At 44.5% G+C, this 23,647-nt stretch overlaps 1 protein-coding gene across 1 annotated transcript; it reads right to left on the reverse strand.

The window, feature by feature from the left end:
* Positions 1-9,964: 9,964 nt before the first annotated feature.
* NPY (neuropeptide Y) lies at positions 9,965-18,963 on the reverse strand. The gene is made up of 3 exons (XM_069859074.1): positions 18,776-18,963; positions 13,260-13,340; positions 9,965-10,494 (listed from the first exon to the last, which is right to left on the reverse strand). Exons 1-3 carry the CDS (start codon positions 18,961-18,963, stop codon positions 10,470-10,472), a joined length of 294 nt encoding a protein of 97 aa, XP_069715175.1. The 3' UTR covers positions 9,965-10,469.
* Positions 18,964-23,647: the final 4,684 nt, after the last annotated feature.

Consider the following 23,647-nt stretch of genomic DNA (forward strand, 5'->3'; position numbering starts at 1 on the left):
TATTTTAGAACACAGGAACTTGCTTGGTACCCCTTCACCAGGCGTGTTTCTGGCCTCCTGGCTTAATCTGATTCATCTGATTAGTAGAAACCTGGCATCTCACTCCTTTTTTTTTTTTTTCCCCAGCATTGATGGGTCATTTGCAGCCTTAAAGCAGTTTTTCCAAGGCTTGAGTTCATCCGTGCCTCCACCTGCAGCACTGAGATGCTCTGGCCAAGTGCCCTAAACCTGCTGGTGCCAGGGTAAGCCCAGGAAGGTACAAAAGAGCAGCTCACAGCAAACCAAATGGTCATCTTTTCCCATGTATGAACTGCCCCTCCTGCCTAAATCACACACAGGAAACAGCTGTGCCCACAAATCAGCCAATCTAACAGGTCAATGCACCCTCCAAGCATTTCCCTTCAAGCTTTCTACAGCAGAAATGTCTGATCACATTCCCTTCAGTAAAAAGCCTAAACAAAGTGAATAAATCTGCCAAAATATTGCCATCCACCCACTGGCCAGTGAGGTGCAACATCCAGATCCTGTTAACATCACTTACAGTAATGGCACCACCAAAAATGTTCAGGTTTGTAAACAGTCTTTTTTTTTTTTTTCCAGACAGCTGATCATGGGAGGATTTGTAAAAATGGATCTGATTATCTCAGTGGCAATAGATAACACTATACTGCACCCTGAAAATGAGGGGAGTGTTCCTCCTGAGGATCCCCTGGTGCTGCCCAGGGCACGGCTGGCTGCTGGTGCTGTGTCAGCTGAACTGGCCCTGATGGCTCCTGTCTGTTATACCCACCCTGAAATTGTGTAAAATTCACTTTTTGGCTCCCTGCCAGGCTGCCTTTCACCATTTCACCACTGGGATGAGAGCTTTGTCAGCTTTGAGTGTTTCCCAGCAAGGCAGCCACAGGTCTGTGGTCTCTCTTTAAACCAGTCTCATCCCAAGAAATGCTCCATCATCTCCTTGGTTCACTTTGCACCTCTGAAATCCCCCTCTTTCTGCAGCCCCCTAGGCATCAAGCCAACTAGGGACTGAGAGGTGAAACTGAAATTTAGAATCATAGGATGGTTTGAGTTGGAAAGGACTTTAAAGCCCATCTAATTCCAGCCCCCCTGCCATGGGCAGGGACACCTCCCACTAGCTCAGGCTGCTCAAAGCCCCATCCAGCCTGGCCTTGAACCCCTCCAGGGATGGGGCAGCCACAGCTTCCCTGGGCAACCTGGGCCAGTGCCTCACTACCCTCATTGTGAAGAGTTTCCTCATGTCTGGTCTGAATTTCCACCCCTCTCCACACACTGATTTGCGCTCAGGACCATGCAGGGCAGTGGAACTCTTGCCTCCACTGCGTGATCTTAGGGCACTGAGCAGAGCAGGTCAAGCTTTTGGTCAAGGCATGAAAGGAGTGAATGTTGGGCCATCCCTGCTAAAATGTAAAAAGAGAAAGCATCAATGTGTAAAAGTCCTAAGAGGTTCTTCCCAAGAAAACCTACATCCACTACCTGTCATGGGAGAGGTCATTTAAGTACAAGCCTCTCAGGTATCATGTTATTGAAACCTTTAAGTGTGAAAAGAGATCTCCACAGCATTCAGTGCAGTTTCACACTCAATAGAGTCCAGCATAATGCTGAATATTTGAGGGCACGTAAAATTATCATAAAGTGGCTTTTATACATCATTACACCTGTTTTTCTGGAAGCATCTCTTCATCAAGAAAATGTTCCCAATGCCACTTACGTTACAGCCTGATGAGAAGTTCAGTTTTATGCTTTATATTCTTTACGAGAAGAGCTGTGCTTTTCAAACCAGCACTTACTAGAGCAGAGATGGGAAGAAAATAGCATCTTTCACACATAGTACGCACAATGTTAATGAAGCTGCTTACCTAGACAGAGACAGGAATTGCCAAAACAAGGCTCACAAGGATCAGCTAAATTTAGTGCTCTGTAGTAGCAGGCTATGCTAGGGGGACTAAGAAGCATAAAACCCCTGATGTCAATATGTTTTCACATCCTTTAGCAGATTCACTGAATTATTCCAATGGGATTTTGTTCTTTATTTTATTGTACAAAATTATTTTAGTAAACAAACAGTTACACAAACAAAAAAAAAAATCCCACCACATTTTTTGCATTATTTTATATACCATCTCCTTACCATAAAAACCAGAGGCATGAGATCCACGGAAGAAAGAAAAGTTCTTTCCAGAGTACACAAACTATTAGTCAGGGGGGCTATGGCTTATCCTTTTGTACTTTTCCATACAGGTCTTCTGATGATGTCTATTAATATTTTCACATTTTATCTGAGAATAATCCAAAAAATTCAGGCACCCACAATGTAAGAGCAGGAATTGGTATTTACCACTACTGACAAACCACAGGTATTCATCAGCAGTCCCAGTCTGGACACTGAATGCCCCAGCTTGGCCAGCTGAACCATTTTGGAGAGGTGAAACGTGTGTACAGCTTCCTCTCCTGCATGGACTTGTCACAAAAATTTCTTTACAAACAACCAAAAAAATGTCAAGTTAGAGATTGTGGCTCTAACAGACAAATCTGCGCGGCTGGCAAAAATCACATGATCAGCTCTTCTTATTTCAAAGTTACATTAAAAGAGGTAAAAAAGTGCAATAGAAATATACATTTCCCATATAAAAACTGCTTGCTTTGCTAGAAACTGTGTGATGATGAAGGGGGGAGGCAGAGGGCTGGGTAAATGCAATGCCTATAAGCCAGCCTCACTTGGATAATAGCTATCCAGCTGGTGCAAAAATGAGGAACATCAATCTAAGGTACTTTAACTACATTTTAAAGCAGTAACGTACCTCTGTAGCCTCAGGTACACTCCAAGAGGAAGGGCTCATATTTTTTCACATTCGGTTGTTCTCTTGTAGCGTGGTTGTGTGACTTAGCCTGGGGACAGTCAATGCCTTTTGAAAAGCTTTGAAGTTTGGGGTAGGTTTCCTATCAAATTTTATAAAGGTGAAAAGGAGTGTTTGCAGTGTAAGGAGAGAAAGAAGGTGGCACGAAGAGAAGCAACAGTAACTGGGGGACTAGAGTAACACCTGGTCAGGGAGAAACACATTTAAGAAAATTTAAACGTAGCAGCACATTGTCTCTGCCTATTTCCATGACAGAACAAAAGGCTGAACCTCTTTTTTTTTTTGTCGCAGGTGATTTTCAGGGAGGGTGGGTATATTTTTTGTAAAGAACCTGGTAAATAAGAACTGCTAAATGAAATGAAAAAAAAAATTGTTCCTTCCCACTTAAATGCAGCTCATTATTAATAACCAGGTCTGACTCACAGTACAGGAAATATGTTTTAGTCCTCACAGGCTATTGTGAGCCACGAGCCTTGCAGCACAGATATCGACACGTGCTGAGCTGCAACAGAGCCAGGTACCACCGTTCGCCTGTAGAGAAATGTAAAATGTACTTCTGGCTAAGGCAGATAAGGCAGCCAATTTAAGATGTCTTTTTAAGCAGTTCTAAATGCAATTCATCTTTTAAAAGCAGATTTAAGTTAAGGCTCTGGTGCAGCAACACAAAGCTTCACATCATAAGTCAGAAATTTTCTGACATTTCTGATTGCTGATTTGAAAGCAGCAAACAACCCAGGTCAAAGTTAAAATGTTTCAAATACGAATGCATTAAAAGCAAGTTAACATTTCTGATTTATCCGATTACTTAATTTTCATTCCCCCTGCTTAGAAAAAAATTGACCATAACAAAAAGTCACTAAGTCTTTGGACTATTAATATTCAATTAGTAAAGTTTGTTTCCTGGTTTAGATGACTTAATTAGAATCTACCTTCAAGTTTTCTAATGCATTGAAACAATTACTGGAGCAATTGTTTAAAAAAATATATATATTTGTGCCCTTACTGATGGAATAGAAATTATAAAAGGGTGTTTTGAAGGAATTTTTCCATCTGACTTAAGTGGGGAAGACAGCTGAACAGCAGTGATCATCAGAAACATGGTAGAGTGAGTGGATAAATAAAAGAAAATCATCCCTGGCTATAAAAACCATTTGCATCATAAATGCAGAATAATATCAAGTTGCAATCCTTCTTTTCTGCCATATAAAAGAAGCCAAATCCAGAACAGAAACTAAGAAGGTTAAAAAAAAAAGCAGAAAAAATCTGAAACAAAGAAAGGCAAATAAGAAAGGTCTCTTAAAGAGGCAGCTCCATGTTTAACAGAATATCTTAAGCCCTCATTCTTAATTGATTCAAATGTATTTCTTTGATAAAGACCATTTCACACCCTTGTACCCCTAGGAGAGGTTGCTGATTTACATCTCACTGGGAAAGCTTCTGTGGACAGGCTGTTAGAGCCTTATTCAGTATTATTCACCATCAGCTGTTTCCACAAGGACATCTCATGGCGCTCCTGCTCCCATCAATTCCACTTTTTTGAAGGTGGGATGCCTCCAGCCGTATTTTTAAAGGTATTTAAGCACCTTGAGACTCACTTCTGGAAGGCAGAGACATCGATGATATCAACAGCCAGCATCCTGAGATCCTCTATGCAACGCACAGGAAAATGAGATTAACAAAGAGGTCTGAAAACTTCTGAGCTGACCACCAGTTTCTGTGTGAGAGTTTGTAACGTGGATCCTAAATCCAAAAAGCTAATTGTGTATTTAGTTGTAATCATATAGTTCAAGGTGGCCTGCAGGATTATCCCATGCATTTAAGCAGTCATGAATCATTAGGAATTAGGTAGCACATTTAAAAAATGCTACTGGTCATCCATCTGCATGTCTGGGAACATAAGTGGTTTTGACTGTCTGGTCCAGGTTCTCTTGTTGAAGCCCAGAGTAATTCAGGAGTTTTACTATTCTTATCCTCATCATCTGTCCTGGCTGATGGTGCCAAATAGGGCTCCAGGCAAAGGTATCACTTCTGGTCCCTGCTCTTCCACATTCAATGAGCCCTTGTGAAGAGTTTTTCATGTGCACAGCAAAGCATCTAACGTACCAAGGACAAGAAATAAGTCGCCATCACCCACTACAGATGAACCTGTCTCAATTGCAGGTCCATCCTGCCTTAACTCAAACCCTAAGAATGGCCCTAGAGCTAAACAACCAGCAGTAATACTCTTGGGAGAGGCTAGAAAAAATCATGCACAGTATTTATCTCCAGCCAGCTTCTCCGATTCATCTGGAAGTGGTACTTTGAAATCAGCATTGATAGCTGAAGCTGAAGTGAGTGGCAGGCTCACCCCTTGCCTTCAGGACAGGATTGGTTTAAAATCTTGAATTTATTTGGAGTTTAGTGGGAGTTCATGGTCTACAGCAAGTGCAAGATTGGAGCTGGGTGTCCATCGCAGGCAGGCAGGAGCTGCTAGTAGGTCTAAGCTAAATATAGCTTGGAAGGTGTCTGTGCCTGGCAGAGATCTGGTCATTAGAGAAAGCAAATAACTTACATGAGGAAGAGTTTAGTAAACACATATATTAACTGGAAACGAGATAATGTGGTGCTACCTGTTTTATAGCACGTTTTTAACTGCTGTAATCAAAGAGTCGATAAGGACAAGCCTGCAGGTGCAGCAGGACCACTACAACCTACTCATTGTATTTATTTATTGGCTTGTGTTTCCTCCCACTTTCTTTCTCTGCGTGTGGATTGAATATTTCTCTAGTCTAGGCCTATTTTTTGATTATGGTCCTACAGACCAGAGCACAATGAGCCCTGTATCTGGAGTCCCTGGGTGCTGCTATAATACAGATAAATAAATGACTGATAACAATATAGACAGATAAATAAAATCGACTGGCTTAATATGAACTACTGCATTAGTCAGGCAATTTCCGTTCACTGAGGGTGAGCTACCAAAACGAAGTGAGAGATTTTATTTTAATTTTCATTTCTGCATGTGTTAAATTACTCTCTGATATTTTTTAAACAGCAAGCCATTATTAAATATTACAATTTAAAAGCCAGATCTGCCATGATTTATAATTGTGATATGATAATCCAGAATTTGTGAATTATTGACTGGAAGCCAGACACTGATTTATAACCCTGGGACCCTTCGGAAGTATCCCAGGTCCATAAGCTGTCCCCAGGTGATAGATTTTGCATTGAGTTTTCTGACTTCACTGAAATCCATCCAGAAACTCTTTTTTCTTGGGTCAGAAAGCACCTGTTTGGCTCGCACACAAGACATCTCAGTTTATTTGTTCTTACAAGCTTTTGATTGTGTTTCTTTAACCCAAAAGGGCTTGGGGGGAAAGAGCAGTGGGACTTTTTCTATACAAAGAAAAGTGAGGAGCATCCACTGCCTATTGTACCTCAATTTGGAGATGTAAAGGAGGCACACATTCTCCTCTCCACTTTGATATTACAAAGTTATGACTGCTTATCCCTGGTATTCTGCTGTTTCTCATATTATGAGCTCAGCTTTTTACAAGAAAATACAGAATTTGTCACAACAAATTCTGGCCTGTCTTCTGCTGATTTTTGCTTTAAAATTTTAAGGCACGAGTGGACGAGGTGCTGAGGGACACGGGTTAGTGTTTGATAGGAATGGTTGGACTCGATGATCCGGTGGGTCTCTTCCAACCTGGTTATTCTATGATTCTATGAAAATGTTTGTTGACTTTTAGTGGCTAATGGTCATTGGGTGGTAACGTAAGGCTGGGCTGGGTTAACATTTTAGATCCTTCACATTGGTTGTCCTGCAGATCGTGTGGCCGTGCAAAAGTGTGGGAAATACAGAGCAATGGTCAATTCAGCTTAAAAATCCCCCTCCCACAAGTGCAGAGATCTGCTGATAAGCACCAGGGGGAGGGCTAGGAGAGCATGGGAAGGGGGTGTGAAACACTGTGGTGAACATTCGATGCTGCAGCTGGAATCTCGAGTTTATTCACCAGCTACCAGGCAAATCCCATCTAACCCCAGCGTAATGCAATGGTTTGGGGCAGTGTTGCCCTCCATGAAGGAGCACTGGAGCTCTGTAGTGAGTTCCATGCCACCCTCCTCAACTCCTTCCCCAAAGCAGAGCTGCCTGCCTGGGCTGATCAGTGCTGATATGTCCAAGGTTTGGGGCCAGGACATCTACCAAGATCACACCTACCTTGGCTGCCACCACAAGGTTACCAGCTCAGCCACACACACCCCAAATCTGCTCTGCCCATGTCCTCTCCAGCTCTATGTCACCAGCACCTCCCTGATCCCCCGTAGGTGTCAGTGGGGATGTCTTGTCTTCCCTGATGGAACATGATCCCCCGTGTTCCAGGTGATCCAACAAAGCAAAGCTACCGTGCCTTCACAAGGCTCTCCATGCCCCCTTATGGTTGGACTCGATAATCCGATGGGTCTCTTCGAACCTGGTGATTCTATGATTCTTCACGCCACCTGAGTGGGGTTTCCACCTCTCAGATGACAAGCGAGGAAAATTCAGCTTCACAGGCAGCTCTTTCCCTTTCACCGGGGAAGGGGAAGAAGAGAGGGTCAGCAGGAGAGTAAGGGCAACCAACACCATCCCAATTTAGTCCAGCACTAGGCACAGGGGCAAAAATTCACAGCTAGGGAGAAGGGAAATACGCATCATAGAAGGATGGGGGAATTTCTGTATGTTGGTACAGAAGATTTTCAGAACTGAAGGCGTTGTGATGGGTTGGGATTCTAGGGATGGCGAGAGAAATGGACAGAGAGAATTTCCTCTTTTAGAAGAGAAGAGATTATCTAGTTCCTCTCTTTTGTTGAATCAAAGCTGAGTGTAACTTAGACATATATTACAGAAATTGCCAAAGGTAAAGGTGGATTGTATTTTAAATATTTTACGCTTATCTGTGTGCATTCCTCATGACTTCAAACCCACGATAAATAAGGGAAAAAAACCTATCACCTATTTTTATGGTTCTCACCTGGCACTTTCTCAGATTTTGACATAAATTTCAGCCTTTGTTTTAGAAACAAGGCTGTTTCTCACAGTTAGAGAGAAAAAAGATGAAAAGGTTAAGCCTAAAGTCAAAATGCAGATGCCACACCAAACAAATCCAGTGTTTATCTTCACTTCACAGCTCATTTTTTAAGTCTATCCTGTGATTTGGAGAGCTGATACAATATTTTCAGTGTCCTAGCCTGTCAAGAGTGGTATACAGGATATAATGGAAGCTAAGCACTAACCATACTGGACTTCTATGACAACATTGTGTTTGTCACAGAGAACACAGGAAGATTTTAGGAAGAAAATCATAGCACAATGTGGATGTATAAATATTGCGCAAGTGCTTTGCCTTCCTTTTGTCTTCGACTCATGAGGTAATAAACCCGACATTTTTTAATTTTTCTACTTTTTCTGCACAAATGGGTGTTATTGGAATTCAAGATAACTCAGGTGATTGAGTGGAACAACTCAACATGAGAGAATAGCATGTGCTAATTCTCCTTTACCTCTTTCTTTCTCCACTAAGGCACGTTTCTAATAATGGTGCTAAACAACGAGTAGTTTATCATCTATTGATTTATCATTTACATGGTCATTAATACATATAGACACTAGGAATTTGAGCTATTATACAGATACCTCACTAACATCCAATTTTAATTTTAATAATTATTCAAAGCAGAACTTAATGTGGACTCTAACCTAGTAGGTGCTGGTCTGGTGTTGATGCATAGAATCATAGAATCATAGAATCATAGAATCATAGAATCACCATGTTGGAAAAGACCCACCGGATCATCAAGTCCAACCATTCCTATCAAACACTAAACCATGTCCCTCAGCACCTCGTCCACCCATCCCTTAAACTCCTCCAGGGAAGGTGACTTCACCACCTCCCAGGATACAAATACGTTTGGCCCCAGCAAGCTGTGACCACCTGGGAGTCTATGAACATTGTCACTTACTGCCTTGGGTGGCAACGGGATCTATAGCAGCGACCTCAAACATTTTGTATTACTAGACTGCTCTTAATCCTCACTATGTGTAGCACTATGGAACCTATCACAAAGCCTGTAAGTGTCGCAGCTGAAAGCAAAATTTGTCCATTCCAATGACACCCAAATGTTTTATGAAAAGGAAAAATACGCTGTGTTTTGCTGAAGACAGTGTGACCACAAAAGCTGGCCAGTCCTGAATCATAGAATCATAGAATCATAGAATAACCAGGTTGGAAGAGACCCACCGGATCATCGAGTCCAACCATTCTGCAAATGGGCTCAGTGTGCATTTATAGAAATCTGGAACTTACTTGCACTGACGCATCTCTCCTAGGGGCAACAGCCATGTGGAAACATTTGAAAAACAGGAAGGAGACGTAAATACATTAAATCTCCACGCTGATTCTTTTCCGGTTTTCAACTTTTTATGTGCTTTATTACACAGTGGGTAGTCACAGTGTCTATATAAAAGAAGTTGTGCCTAATTATCAGGAACCAGGGACTAGCAGTTGTGTCATGCTCAGTGTGGGTCCTGGCCACACTGCAAGGTACGTATTTGTGAATTAAAACCACTTAATAGCAAGGGTAGCATGCTACCATTATATTTGCTACTTAGAATAAAAATTTTGAGAGTGCGTCTAAGTCCTTCATTAAGCTAGTGATTAAATAATTAAAATAAAATAATAATAAAAAAAAGAAAACTTGAAGACAGTTGCTCTTGTCCCTGCTTCAGGTACCTTGTCATAGTAGATACAGAAACCATGAATGACTCCAAATTAGACAGGCTCAGAGTACAGGTACCCAAATTTATCAATGTGCTCCTTTACAAGGCCATAGGCAATGTTAGATATCTCTTTCCTGGCACAAAAAGCTGCAGATTTATCTTGGTTTACTGTGAGTTACTTTAGATATTGTTTTCTGCCACTCTGCATATTGCTACAACAAAGATGTTACACCTGCTTCATTTAAAATTCCTAATTCAGGCTTACAGCCAAGCTTCAAACCAGTTTTGAAGGAGTTAGCAGAATCAAACAATAACTTATTCCTTTGTATTTTGAAAATGCTATTAATTTTAATGCATTTGTCAATGTAACTAAGTTTTTTAGCGTGGTCATTCTGAAAAATTGCCTCTCAGAACAGTCTTTTCCTAAATTACGTAGTCTTCAATAAATTATTTTAAAGAGTTTTGCATAAATCAAGCAGTTGATCTGAGTTTGAGGCCACAATAAATGTCGTCTTTATCTTATTTTGCAAACTAATTACTGTAATAATTGTGACACCACTGTTGTCCATACTACTTTAGACAGCAGAGAGGTTATAGTTGAGTTTTAATAGTTCAAAACAACTCTTTGCTATACCAACGACAGGGTTGCTTGTTTTCATTTAGTATGTTATATTTTGGAATGCACAAATAATTTATTTAAATAAAAGTATATACAAATATGACGAAGGAAAAACTCTGCAGAATTGAGTATAATGGCTGCATGCAGTGGGAATGATGCTATGATTTGCTTCATAGGCATGGAGTATGAAATGAAAACTAAGAAAAGTTTTGACAGCGTGCTGAAAATCCCATCACCACATCGAAGGTTCTTCAAACCTGCAATACATATTATGAACAAAAAAACCCATTAAATACATTTCAAAGTCCCTTCTGAAAAATCCAAATTTAGAAATACCTAAATTTTTCATTTTTAATAATAGCAGTTATAAGGAATATGCGTAGATATTTGCAATTAAAAGATTGTATATGCAACTCCCATCAAAGCATCCTGGTAGGCCAAATGTCTATACTTTTATGTCTATGTCTATGTCTTTATGCCATTAATTAGGATTTGAAGAAATTCAGGTAGAAAACTACAGCGTGTTGCAATACAGAGATATTTTTCATTCTTACTCAGGAGTAAACAGTTTCCAAAGTGAAACTGGGCCAAAAAAAAATCCAAACGAACAAAAAACCAAACCCAAACTCCCCCACATGTCATGCTGTTAGCACCTTCAAACAAAACTGAAGTTCACAGCCACCACCCTAAAATATCATTGTGGTATTCCACAATATTTGAAATATGTGTTGAATGGGATGCTGGGAGTAGGATTTGATTTAGAGGACCTCTGCTTAGAAACAGCTGCTCGGTCTACACAGAAACCAGTGGGAGAACATGGGGAGAGACCAGGGGAAATGCGTTTGCCACAAGTTTTGCCACCTAAAAGTTGGGCGACTAGTCTCGATTAGACATCTAGTTTGCCTCCACAGTCACTGAAGAGACAATGACACCTTGAGAAGGCAATTGATCCTGCCCATTTTAGAATGGAAAGCTCATTTTGGAGATACCCATCCTTCCGACCTACTGCAAAGGCAGCCTAGAAAACGACTTCACACTAGATACAGAAATTTTAGAGGCAATGGTGGGGATAAGCATCCTGTTATTGAGTTTTAAAGGTTTTCTTATGACTCCACATGATCAACAAGATCAGAAACATGGCACCTCACGTGTTTTTGTCATAAAAACTTATTTGTACTCAGGTCAAGGCATGTCCTATTCTTATTCCTTAACTTCCTAATTTTTAACTCGTTTCTATAAGAATCTCTCTAAACTTTCTTCACATGGTCAGACATACGCCTAGACCACAAAATACTTTGGGGCATAGGTTGGTAAAGTGAAATATCAAACCAGGTGGTCTAAGATGAATACAGTTAAGTTGTTTCATAATATCTCATTGTTTAGTTACAGAGCTCAGTTCCTAAGTGCTCATGAGGTGTGTCTCTGTCACAGATTCACTGTGTGAAAATTACATCTGCTCTGTAACTGGTTGCATATATATCTATTTCCAAAACATATACTTCATTAAATTAAGTTCAGAATAATACCAGCCTGCCTTTAATTCATTTAGCCTGGCATCCTCCAGGAAAAAGGCTTAGGCAGCTGTGCTGTACCTGGGCATATTTGCTGTGTGGCCAACTGTCCTCCCTTGTGTGGCTCCCCTAACTTCCCCATCAGCTTTCAAATCTCCTGGACAAGTCAGAGAGAGGTACAAAGGTCTCAGAGGTATTAAGTTTCTGATGTGCCATGAAATACAGGACTGGGTAGAAAGAAAATTTAATTACGTCCCCTACACGGAGGAAAAAGCTGAAGAGGGGCTCAGAATCCATACAGGGTTTTGTCCTAGAAAACACATCCGTAGGAAACTAGACATCGTTGCTCCCAGTACTCACATGACTGTCATCGATGAATGACAAATACTATTCTCAGTATAAAGTGCTGTTATGGGGGGTATGAATTAAAAGTCTGTTTCTCATCAATTCTTGATCTTAAATGCAGTCTAGTTTGTTGTTTTGTTCATGAGTTTTTGCTCCCTGGTGTGTTATAAATAGCATTATTGAAACAATAACAATAATAACCATAACATTTTCTTATGAAGGGGTGAAAATTGCAGAGAGTATTAGAGTTTGTGCTACCCTGTGTGTTGCCTCAAATTCACAGCAGCGGAAATATCCCATTATGCGAGGGCTCTGCCTTGTCATAACCAAACACAAAATAGTCTAATTTGTTTCACTGCACTCTGTGCAGTTCTTTACATAAGTATCTGCAGAGAAAACTGCATCCCCACAGCTGTGGTTAGTCATCAAACGATAAGTCACTGGTTTCCCATGCACAGAACTGCAAGTCTCATGTGCAACCCCCAGTAGAAATTTTGGTCACCTTCCAGTGACAAAACCATGCCCTCAGTTCAGCGTTACAGATTATTATTCTTAAGTATTTAACTAGTCTAATTGAGCCTTTGCACAGCTGATGAAAACGCAGAGATTTGTTTGTAGACTCCTGAGATGACCACTGCATAAAGCATTTATTCCTGCGGAAGAATTATTATCAGCAAACCTCAAGCTATTGTTAAAAGCTTAAACTGAGCTCGTTCATGCTTATGAGTAAGATTAAAACTAGTATTTTCTTTCATGAGCCAAAATACCTCCTGCAACTTATGTGCTATGCAAGTTAACATATGTGCATATTTACCCCTCACACACCTTTAGAGGAAGAAATTATACCTGTTTGAGGAGCAAATGAGTAGAAATGTGCCATTTGGGGGGCTCTAATCCAGAAATGAATCATCATCAGGCATCAGCCTGCGCCCAAAGTCAGACGACAAGGGGATTGGATTATATGTTATCTGATAAGGCATTTCTTGCATTCATAGATGGTGCAAACTCTTAATAAAAAAGGAAATAAAAAATGTGTTTTAAGGACATGTTTATCCAGCTGTTGGTGGCATATGTTTTCTCTCTGTGAAAGATATTTATTCCTAACAAATTAAACTGTTAAATTTAAATAAGAAGTGAAAGCAGCCACAAAACTTCTTCATACATACCTGGATCTAGGAATATTTTCTGTGCTTTCCCTCAACAAGAGGTCTGAGATCAATGTCTCTGGGCTTGATCTCTTTCCATATCTAAGGAAAGCAAAAACACATCAGTTTTTTAAAAGGAAGATTAAGCACAATACCATTAGGCTTCTTTTACATTAAAAAAATTGCTGGGGCAGACATAAAGACAACTTCCCAGCAGCTATTTTAACTTAACTTGACTTAGCCATATAAGAAAATGTTCACTCTTCACTTTTTCTTTGGATACTTTTTTTCCCATAATCATGTGGCGTGATAGTATTAAGAAAATTTGAATATCTCTCAATCTGATGGCTGTTCCTGAATGCTCTAAAGCCTTGCACCTACTGATGTGAGCACGGAGGAAAGGGTGGGAAGCTGTGCTTGACGTGACTTCTGAACATGTCATTCCTGCCTACAAACTCAGTTGCATCGTCTTATTAACTCTGCATTGGTTTAGATGCTACTGGGCGGTAAATGAGGATTCGGTTTTGTCTATTAAGTGACTAAAAAGCTAGCTCAGATATGTTGTATCATCCAAGGAACTGGCTGAGAATTTTTTAACATAGCCAGTACATTTAGGGCTGTCCAACACATAGTACATTAGGTCATAAAAACTGAGCTACCCCCAGGTAATCGTAATTTTTTAACTACATGACTGTGGGAGAGAAAACTTTCTGAATTAGAGTTCTTTGACTAAATGGCACATCACCAGCTGTCTTAGCCCTGTATTTACACAGTCGCTGTCTTCCCATTGCTATATTTTTTTTATTTTAAAACTATACATTGTTCAACAGTCAAAAGTACTACAATTCCTGGTTCTTGGGAATTTGTTCATTTTCCTGAGAAAAGAGAAGCAACAATGAGCAGCCAACTTGACAGACACTTCATTAGCCTAAGAGTGATAACTACAAGAAAATGTTCCCTTGCTTGGAAAGAATTAGATCATGGTTTGCAACTTGTGTATGTGATTAATCTGAATCACAGAGTACATCAATAGGTAACAGTTTTCTGAATGCTGCTTGAGTGAAATTCCGATTCCAAAGAAATCAAAGATGTAATTAAGGACTTAGAATTTATCCATTGCTATCAAGATGTTTCTTCAATGACTTGATCTAAATTCTGTGGGGTAAAAAAAAATAAAAACCAAACACACACAACAAAAAACCTTCCCAGACTATATTTAAAAAGCTAGCAGTTTTACCTGTTGATGGCATGACTTACTGACAAGTGGAACCATATCTCACCTTTCAATCATTTTATTCAACCTTTTGTATTTTTACATTGCCTTAATCATTTTAGTACATCACTTCTGCTCCAGAAATACAAAACATCAGTTTCAGAATTTTAAAGTAAATTTCTTCATCTAAACTGTCTGAAAGCAGGTGTCTGAAAAGATTCAGCCAGTCATAGGAAAATGCTATTACAATTATTCAATCAAGCATGATGCTTAATCAAATACCTTGCACTCCATCACCACAAAGGGATTTCTTTCTTTCTACTTCCCTACTCCAATTGATATGGCTGTGACCCAGACTTAACTGAGGAGGAATCTATTTTGCCACTGTTCTTTAAAGAACTCGATTTAACAATTTAACTTCAAACAGCTCACACACTGGTAAAACTCCCACCAACATCTCCAAAAGTTTTTTTCTGAATAAGAAATGGGTAGCAATCCTCCAGTGTGCAGAGATTCAGTCAAATCATGAAGACTACAGTGCTGGGGAGACATTTTTTATAGGAGTTCCTTCAGTGGCTTGGATAAACCAGTGCTGCTACCTGTGCTAGATAGACACACCATGTCCTCACACAATGAAGCTGCAGACAAGGCTATCACCGACTGCCATCAACCAGGGAGGTCAAGGAGCATCCACTCATCCTGTCTCAGATGCCCAAGACTCCTGTCTGCCCCATAATTTAGAGTTTCCTAGCATGGTGAAAATACTTGGTGAGGTTTCATGCTCAGCTTGAGACATCAAGGCCTGTTTTTCAAGGGACAACCCACAGCTCCAGCTGAAGTCAGAGTAAACTGTATTTATTCTGACTAGGGACGTGGTATCTCAGACTCGGCAAAGTCTCAAAGCTTCCTATGAAAACTTGGGTCATGGAAGTCAAAACCCATTGACATCCAAGGCTGGCAGTGGGAGCTGAGGGATCAGCTGAGGGATTCAGAAAACTGCCTAAACCCCCAAGCTCTTCAGATCTGCTCCATTACACGTAAAAGGATGTTTACATGAAGTGGGAGCACCAGTACTACCCAAGTCAAACACACCTATTCTCTGCCCTACCATCAAAGCCATTTCCAGCAGGAAAGACTTTACTGTTTTGCCACAGCACAGAAGAGACACAGATGGAAGAACAAACTACGAGAAGCAAAAGGAAGAGGGTCTGTTGCCAAGAAGGGAGTACAGGTAGTACCAAGTAGCAGAAGAAATAGTGATTCAGGGAAAGATGGGCTCTGGAAAAAAAAAGCCCCCTGAAGAGTGCAGTACAGGGGTATGAGGCAAGGACCACAGTACAGTTTTGAGGAGAGAGATGGAACTAATCCAAAGACAGAAATCTGCAGGGTAGGAGTCTGCATCTGTGCTGGTCATCTTAGGCTCTCTTTACAGTTATGAAGACCTGGAATCTGAGGAACAACAGATCCCATTGAAAACGAAGAGTCTGAAACAGACCTGGTGACTTGCACCCTACAACACCTGTTTCACCCAGCTAACCTTAAAAGGGTATGAAGCTGATGGGCACAGATGTCTAGAGCTAAGTGAGATGAATCTGAAGCAGAAGGAGTTTAAAGGAGAGAGAGAGAGAGAGAGCAAGGTAGCCACACAGACTAGGGCTAAAGACAAGAAGGCAAAGAAGGTCTAGAAGGAAGAAGCTTGATGTGAGGTGGGGTGAAGACCCTGTGGGTCGCAGTAGCCCAGAGTGGAATGACACTCAAATGCTTTAGTTGGACCAGAAGCAGGAGGGTGAGCCAGAAGGTCATCCATAACCACAGAAACATCAAACAAGACTAGACAGATGAACCTGAAGAGGGAAAAAGCATCAATCTCATCCTGTCCAAGCATGCTCTTACTGCTCCATCTCACCAGCTGCACAGTGACCAGGCATCAGGTCTAGCAAAAGGCCAAGCTCAGTTTGCTCACATGCCCTCAGGTGGAGTAGGATGAGCCTCGGGACCCCTTCATCTCCCCCCATTACAGAGCTCCCACGCAGCACCTCACGCAAAAGGCAGAGGCAAAATGCTGTAAGAGGAAAGCAAACTTTGAGCACATCTGCTGAAACAGACCAAGTGACCATTCTTAAAGCAGTCCAAAGTCCTTCAAAAGTTACTGATTAATTTTGCAAGTGACTGCCCTGCTGCCCAAACAGGGAAACATCAGGGGCTCAATTGAGCTTTCCAAATGGAGGTGGCAATCGCTTAATTCCTGCACTGTCAACTCACCACATAGTGGAAACAGCACCTTGTTTGTTTGTTTGTTTGTTTTTGTTAACCTATATAGTCAGCTTTAAAATACCCTCATGAAGTTGTCATTGTGGTAGGCTTTTTTTTCAGCCAACTTCCTTGTACTTCCAGATAAATTCTGTTCCTTTTAAATATGAGAGGGTGGGTGGGAAAGCTACGTAAAACCTGAAGAACAAAATTTAAATTCTGTATTGTTTTATTCATCAGCAAAAATAACTTTTTCAGTTCATTTCAGAACCCAAATCCATAAGAAGAATGAAAGCAGCCTCAGTCTTGTACTTGAAGCAGTTGTATATTTGCACCTCAGGACTTAGAAGGAAAAAGCTACACAGTCCACATGAAAGCAAGCACACAGGACACACATCAGAAGTGGAGGGTGAATACAGAAGGGAAAGCTCATTCGTTTGGGTTTGGGGGTTGTTTGTTTTTAAATATGACCTGGTTTGGGATAAGAACCACCTTTGAAATCAGAGATGAATGAAACAAAAGAAGAGATTAGAGACCAGTCTAGACATCCCACCTCATGCAAGGAAAAAGGGCAGCAGAGGCACAACTCAAGCCATAATCTAGACAAAAAGTTATCTGAGCACAGACTATTGCACAGCAGCATACTATGTACATGAACGAGTTGTGAATATTGCTTTAAAAGTCCAGGACTGAAGAACTGTATTTCTATCAGCCTCTTCATCTGTGTTATGCTGTTAGTGCACTGGCAGGCAATGTTATGGGTTTGCTGGAAAAGCTCTGAGTTACACCATGGCCTCCCTTCTAATCTAATTCTTCAGACTTCTAGAGGGACAAATGAAAGCCTAATTTTAGATGCCTCATCTGGTTTTGATAATAAACGAATAGATAAACACGTCAAAGCTCTTCTGGGTCACACACTGTTCAGGGACCTCAGGGGAAACTTCTATTAATCACACAGCCTGAACTGGACAGATGCTCCCCTCCCCTCAAAAAATATTATATTATAATTGTCAGACTTCGTCACTGCTTTAACAAGCACGATCATCTCCAGAAAGCCAGGTTAGAGCAAGGCAGGCTTGGGGCACACTCTATCAGCTTGGGTTCTTGATTGTGGTCTTGAGAGGGTTTTATTTAGGACTAGGGAGGTTTTCAGCACTTACAGCTGCATTCAGCAGCTGGAAAACCACAAAACATCGGAACACTTACAACTACAGCAAAGCCAGAGGGGCATATTTTCCTCATCAAAACCTTCACTAGAGATGGTGGCAACAACAGAGGTGCAAAACCAGGTCTTACAAGGAGCAGCTGAGAGAGCTGGGGGTGTTTAGCCTGGAGAAGAGGAGGCTGAGGGGAGACCTCATTGCTCTCTACAACTACCTGAAAGGAGGTTGTGGAGAGGAGGGTGCTGGGCTTTTATCCCAAGGGACAGGGGACAGGACAAGAGGGAATGGCCTCAAGCTCCGCCAGGGGAAGTTCAGGATGGACATTAGGAAGAAATTCTTCACAGAAAGGGTCATTGGTCTCTGGCAGAGGCTGCCCAGGGAGGGGGTTGAGTCACCTTCCCTGGAGGTGTTTAAGGCACGGGTGGACGAGGTGCTAAGGGACATGGGTTAGTGTTTGATGGGAATGGTTGGACTTGATGATCCGGTGGGTCTCTTCCAACCTGGTTATTCTATGATTCTATGATTCTATGATACTGCCCTATCTCACCTTCACCAGCTCCCAGGCTAGTTTTGGGTCTCTCTCTTTTTTGGGGGACATGGGTGGGCTTGCCCTGCGGTTCACACTCCTGCCTGCCAGCCCATCTGTGCCAGGGCTAGAAAAGCGTAGGCAGCATTGACATCTCTTCCCCCTCTGCCAGCTTGGGTGGTGGAAATTCAGCTCTGGACCCAGAGGCAACTTAGGGATGCACGGCTGCCGCTTTCTAAAGGGCGTTTGCGCACCACGTCTCTCTCCGTGTCAGTGGGGGAAGTGAGGCGAGAGGGCACCTTGCTTCCCTCCCCTGAGCCCCACCAAGGGAAAAGGCAGCCTGGAGAGCAGGGGACGGGGATGCTGGCTGGGCCGCTCTGCCTACCTCTGCCTGGTGATGAGGTTGATGTAGTGCCTCAGCGCCGAGTAGTATCTGGCCATGTCCTCTGCCGGGGCATCCTCGCCGGGGCTGTCCGGTTTGGAGGGGTACGCCTCTGCCAGCGTTCCCAGGCAGACCAGCAGCGACAGGGCGAAAGTCAGCACTGACACCCACAGCCTCACGGTGCCTTGCATCTGTGCGGGGAGAGCCGCTGTCAGCCCTGCCTCGACGGCGGCACCGGAGCAGCCGCCCCATTGCCCCACAGCCCCAGCCCCATGCCCGTGCCTGGCTCCAGCCCCATCCCCACTCCCGGTCCCATCCCCATCCCTGCTCCCATCCGCATTCCCGTCCCTGTTCCCAGTCCCATCCCCATCACCATTCCAGTCCACAACCCCATCCCCACTCCCATCCCCACCTTCATCCCCTCTCCGGTTCCTGCTCCCATCCCCATCTCCATCCCTGTTCCTATCCCCATTCCCATCCCCATCGCCATCCTCATCCCCATCCCCATCGCCATCCTCATCCCCATCCCCATCCCCACTCCCACCCCCATTCTCATCCCCATTTCTGTCCCTACTCCCATCCCCATCCCCATCCTCATCCCCATCTCCATCCCTGCTCCCATCGCCATCCCCGTCCCAGTCCACATACCCATTCCTGCTCCCATCCCCATTCCCATCCCCATCTTCACCCCCATTCCTGTCCCTGCTCCCATCCCCATCCTCATCCCCATTCCCATCCCCATCGCCATCCTCATCCCCATCCCTATCCCCATTCCTGTCCTTGCTCCCATCCCCGTCCTTATCCCCATCTCCATCCCTGTTCCTATCCCCATCCCCATCGCCATTCTCATCCCCATCCCTGCTCCCACCTCCATCCTCATCCCCATTCCTGTCCCTACTCCCATCCCTATTTCCATCCCCATCCTCATCCCCATCTCCATCCCTGCTCCCACCCCCATTCCCGTCCCTGCTCCCATTCCCATCCCCATCCCCATCCCAGTCCGCATCCCCATCCCTGCTCCCATCCCCATCCCTGCTCCTACCCACATCCTCATCCCCATTCCTGTCTCTACTCCCATCCCCATCCCCATTCCCATCCCCATACTCATCCCCATCCCCGTCCCCATTCTGATCTCCATCCCCGTCCTCATCCCCATCTCCATTCCTGCTCCCATCCCCATTCCGATCCCCATCCCCATCCTCATCCCATTCCCATCTCCCATCCCCATCTCCATCCCATTCCCATCCCCATCCCCATGTCTGCTCCCATCTCCATCCCCATCCCCATCTCCATCCCATTCCCATCCCCATCCCTATCTCCATCCCCATCTCCATCCCCATCCCCATCCCATCTCCATCCCATTCCCATCTCCCATCCCCATCTCCATCCCATCCCCATCCCCATCCCCATCCCCATCCTCATCCCCATCCCCATCCCCATCCCCATCCCCATCCCCATCTCCATCTCCATCCTCGCTCCCCATCCCCATCCCTATCTCCATCCCATCCCCATCCCCATCCCCATCCCCATCCCCATCCCCATCCCCGTCCCGCTCCCGCCCCGTCGGGCACTCACGGCGGCAGCGGGGCGGCTCTGCTCGGGGAGGCGCTTCTGCCCGTGGGTTCGGGGCTCCCGAGTGCGGGCTCCGCTCCTCTCCGGGCCGTTTTAAGGCTTTCCCCGGCGGGCAGGAGGGGCCTCGGGCGATCACGCCTCGCCGGCTCCGGTCCCTCGCCCCCCCCCGCCTCTCCCCCCCCCGCCCCGCTCCGCCCGCCGCTGCCCCGGGCGGCTCCGAGGGGGCTCCCCCCGCACCCCCCGCACCCCCGCGGGGCTCCGGCCGTGGGAACCCGGCGGCTGTGGCTGCGGAGCCGCCCCGGGAGCGCGGAGCCGGGAGGGGAAGGGGAGCGAGTTGAGGGAACGAGTTTAGCGCATCCCTGTTCCACCGGCCCGAGCGCCCCGGGAGCGATGCTGAGACAAAGCCGAGAGAGCCAATCGGTTTGGGGCACCCCAACCTACCAAAGCGGCGCCGCCGGCTCGGGCACCGCGGCTCCTCAGCGGGGAATCCTTGAGGTTTAACTCCCAGCGGGGCTGGAGGCAGAGCTGCAGTGAGGAAATCGAACCTCCCGTCGAGGCGACCCCCTGCCCGCCCTGGGCTGCCTGTCCTGGGGGCTTTATTGGGTTTTATTGACCTGCCTGAGCAATATCCTTCAGGAAACAGCCCCCCCGGAGCCGTGGGGTCACAACAGCCTTTCCAATCGCTGTCCTGACCCAAGCGATCTACTGTGGAATCTGGGACACGGCAGCTTCTCGCAGGGACTGATCCAGCCAAAGTGCCAGATTGAGGTGTTTTCCTAAACTTTTCCAGACCTAGAGTGAGTGCAGAGACGGACGCCCGAGAGCGATCCGATAGCCCACGCAATGGAGCTTTGAGATAAGAAGAGGGGGCATCTTCGAGAAATCATAGAATCATAGAATAACCAGGTTGGAAGAGACCCACCGGATCATCGAGTCCAACCATTCCTATCAAACACTAACCCATGTCCCTCAGCACCCCATCCACCCGTCCCTTAAACCCCTCCAGGGAAGGTGACTCAACCCCCTCCCTGGGCAGCCTCTGCCAGGGACCAATCACCCTTTCCATGAAAAATTTTTTCCTAATGTCCAGCCTGAACCTCCCCTGGCGGAGCTTGAGGCCATTCCCTCTTGTCCTGTCCCCTGTCACTTGGGAGAAGAGGCCAGCACCCTCCTCTCCACAACCTCCTTTCAGGTAGTTGGAGAGAGCAATGAGCTCTCCCCTCAGCCTCCTCTTCTCCAGGCTAAACACCCCCAGCTCTCTCAGCCGCTCCTCATAAGGCCTGTTCTCCAGCCCCCTCACCAGCTTCGTTGCTCTTCTCTGGACTCGCTCCAGAGCCTCAACATCCTTCTTGTGGTGAGGGGCCCAGAACTGAACACAGGATTTGAGGAGCGGTCTCACCCGTGCCGAGTCCAGAGGGAGAATAACCTCCCTGGACCTGCTGGTCACGCCGTTTCTGATCCAAGCCAAGATGCCATTGGCCTTCTTGGCCACCTGGGCCACTGCTGGCTCATGTTCAGTCGCTGTCAACCAACACCCCCAGGTCCCTCTCCTTCAGGCAGCTTTCCAGCCAGACTTCTCCTAGTCTGGAGCTGCTCAGGGTTGTTGTGCCCCAAGTGCAGGACCCGGCATTTGGCCTTGTTAAACCTCCTGCCATTGGACTCTGCCCAGCGGTCCAGCCTGTTCAGATCCCTTTGCAGAGCCTCCCTGCCCTCCAGCAGATCGACACTTCCACCCAGCTTAGTGTCGTCCGCAAACTTGCTAAGGGTGCACTCGATGCCTTCATCCAGGTCATTGATAAAGACATTAAACAGGGCTGGACATTCCCGGATACACAATACAACCTTCCCGGATCGTGGCGGCACCCGATTGCCTCGAGCTGGATAAGGTGGATCCCACCCAAACAAAGTTTCAGAATTTAAGAGTTTGGTGGAGTTGGAAACTATTCATACATATTAGTAGAATTAAGTTAATTCTTTAGAAACAGGTAATTCGATTAGCATCTTGATGACCAATGACTAATTCCAGTTGGAATGACAAATCATGACTCTGATCACATCTCATTTTTACTTTAATTTGAAGGTAAAATAACCACCACCCAAGCAAGAACATTAGACATACTGACAGAAAGCTTTAAGATGTATTCTAAAATTACATCATACGTGTATTACTGTAAATGTAATTGCTGATTTCTATAGTTATTATCATACGCAGTTATTGGTTTAATAATAATACAGCATATTCTGAAAAACAATACTCAGTTCACACAGCAAGGAACCTTTTTCACCATTCCAGAAACAGAATGTGAGCATTGCCTAGAAAAATACCTATAAAGTAAATTGGCTCTTGAAGCATGCGAGGAAGCTCCCTGGATTATGTCCATGAAAGAAAAGAACATTCTAGAGCTCTTAACATTAGATGATATTTTGAAATCTTCATAACCCCACCGTGCATCGGCCACAAACCTTACAGCAAGATTACAGGCTGCCCATATATCCCATACTGAGTGAATAATTTTCCATGGCACAGCCAGCAACCCCAGCTCCTAATTTCAGCAGATCTGTGCAGAGGGTGACATCACATCTTATAAAGTGGCCTCACTGCATCTCCATGCTCTCTGTCCTCCCACCAGCAGCACTCCTGCACCTTCCTTGTCCTCCTGTTGACTTAACAGAAGCAGCTGATGTGAGAGTCCGGTACCTGTGACACTGCAAATGCCCTAGAGAGCAACTGTGATTTGGCTCCACCAGTTCCCTTTGCCACGCTGGATCCAGTAAGATGCCAATCGAAAGCTTGCATTGATCCAGTTTATTAGCTTTATGGGGCAGGGGGGGAAAGCAGGGACAGCATCTAGACTGAAGCATGTGATCAGCTGTGCCACAGCGAGAGCTCCCACCAGCTCTAGCCCCATTCTGCCGTAACCACTTCCAATTAGTTTACAGGACTGGGGGTTACTTTTTCACCATTAAATCCTTTCACCAATTACAACTGAGGTCACTTCTCTCTCACCAGCACCATTATTTTTATAGAATTGTAGAATCACCAGGTTGGAAAAGACCCACCGAATCATCGAGTCCAACCATATGTAGTATAGTATATAGTATCATAGTATCAATCTTCAAGGTAGTTTAAAGGAAGGAAGAGGAATAAGCTAACACACTAGCAAGCAGAACAAGATAAATGTGAAATCTGGCATCTACATGCTTACTTGGGCTATAAGGAAACACCAGCATTTCCCCAGTGGTTATGTCTGTATTTCTTGACACAGCACAGCTCCAGACAGCCCGGGCAGTCACCATCTCCAA

Source organism: Phaenicophaeus curvirostris, chromosome 6 (assembly GCF_032191515.1).
Source record: "Phaenicophaeus curvirostris isolate KB17595 chromosome 6, BPBGC_Pcur_1.0, whole genome shotgun sequence".
In the NCBI taxonomy this organism is placed as follows: domain Eukaryota; kingdom Metazoa; phylum Chordata; class Aves; order Cuculiformes; family Cuculidae; genus Phaenicophaeus; species Phaenicophaeus curvirostris.

Excerpts from the sequence above, each read along its gene's own strand:
- NPY (XM_069859074.1), bottom strand. The coding sequence starts at position 18,963 with ATGCAAGGCACCGTGAGGCTGTGGGTGTCAGTGCTGACTTTCGCCCTG. Across the intron at positions 13,341-18,775 it reads AACCTCATCACCAGGCAGAG|ATATGGAAAGAGATCAAGCC; the intron begins GTAGGCAGAGCG and ends TGCTTTCCTTAG. Across the intron at positions 10,495-13,259 it reads GAAAATATTCCTAGATCCAG|GTTTGAAGAACCTTCGATGT; the intron begins GTATGTATGAAG and ends TATGTATTGCAG.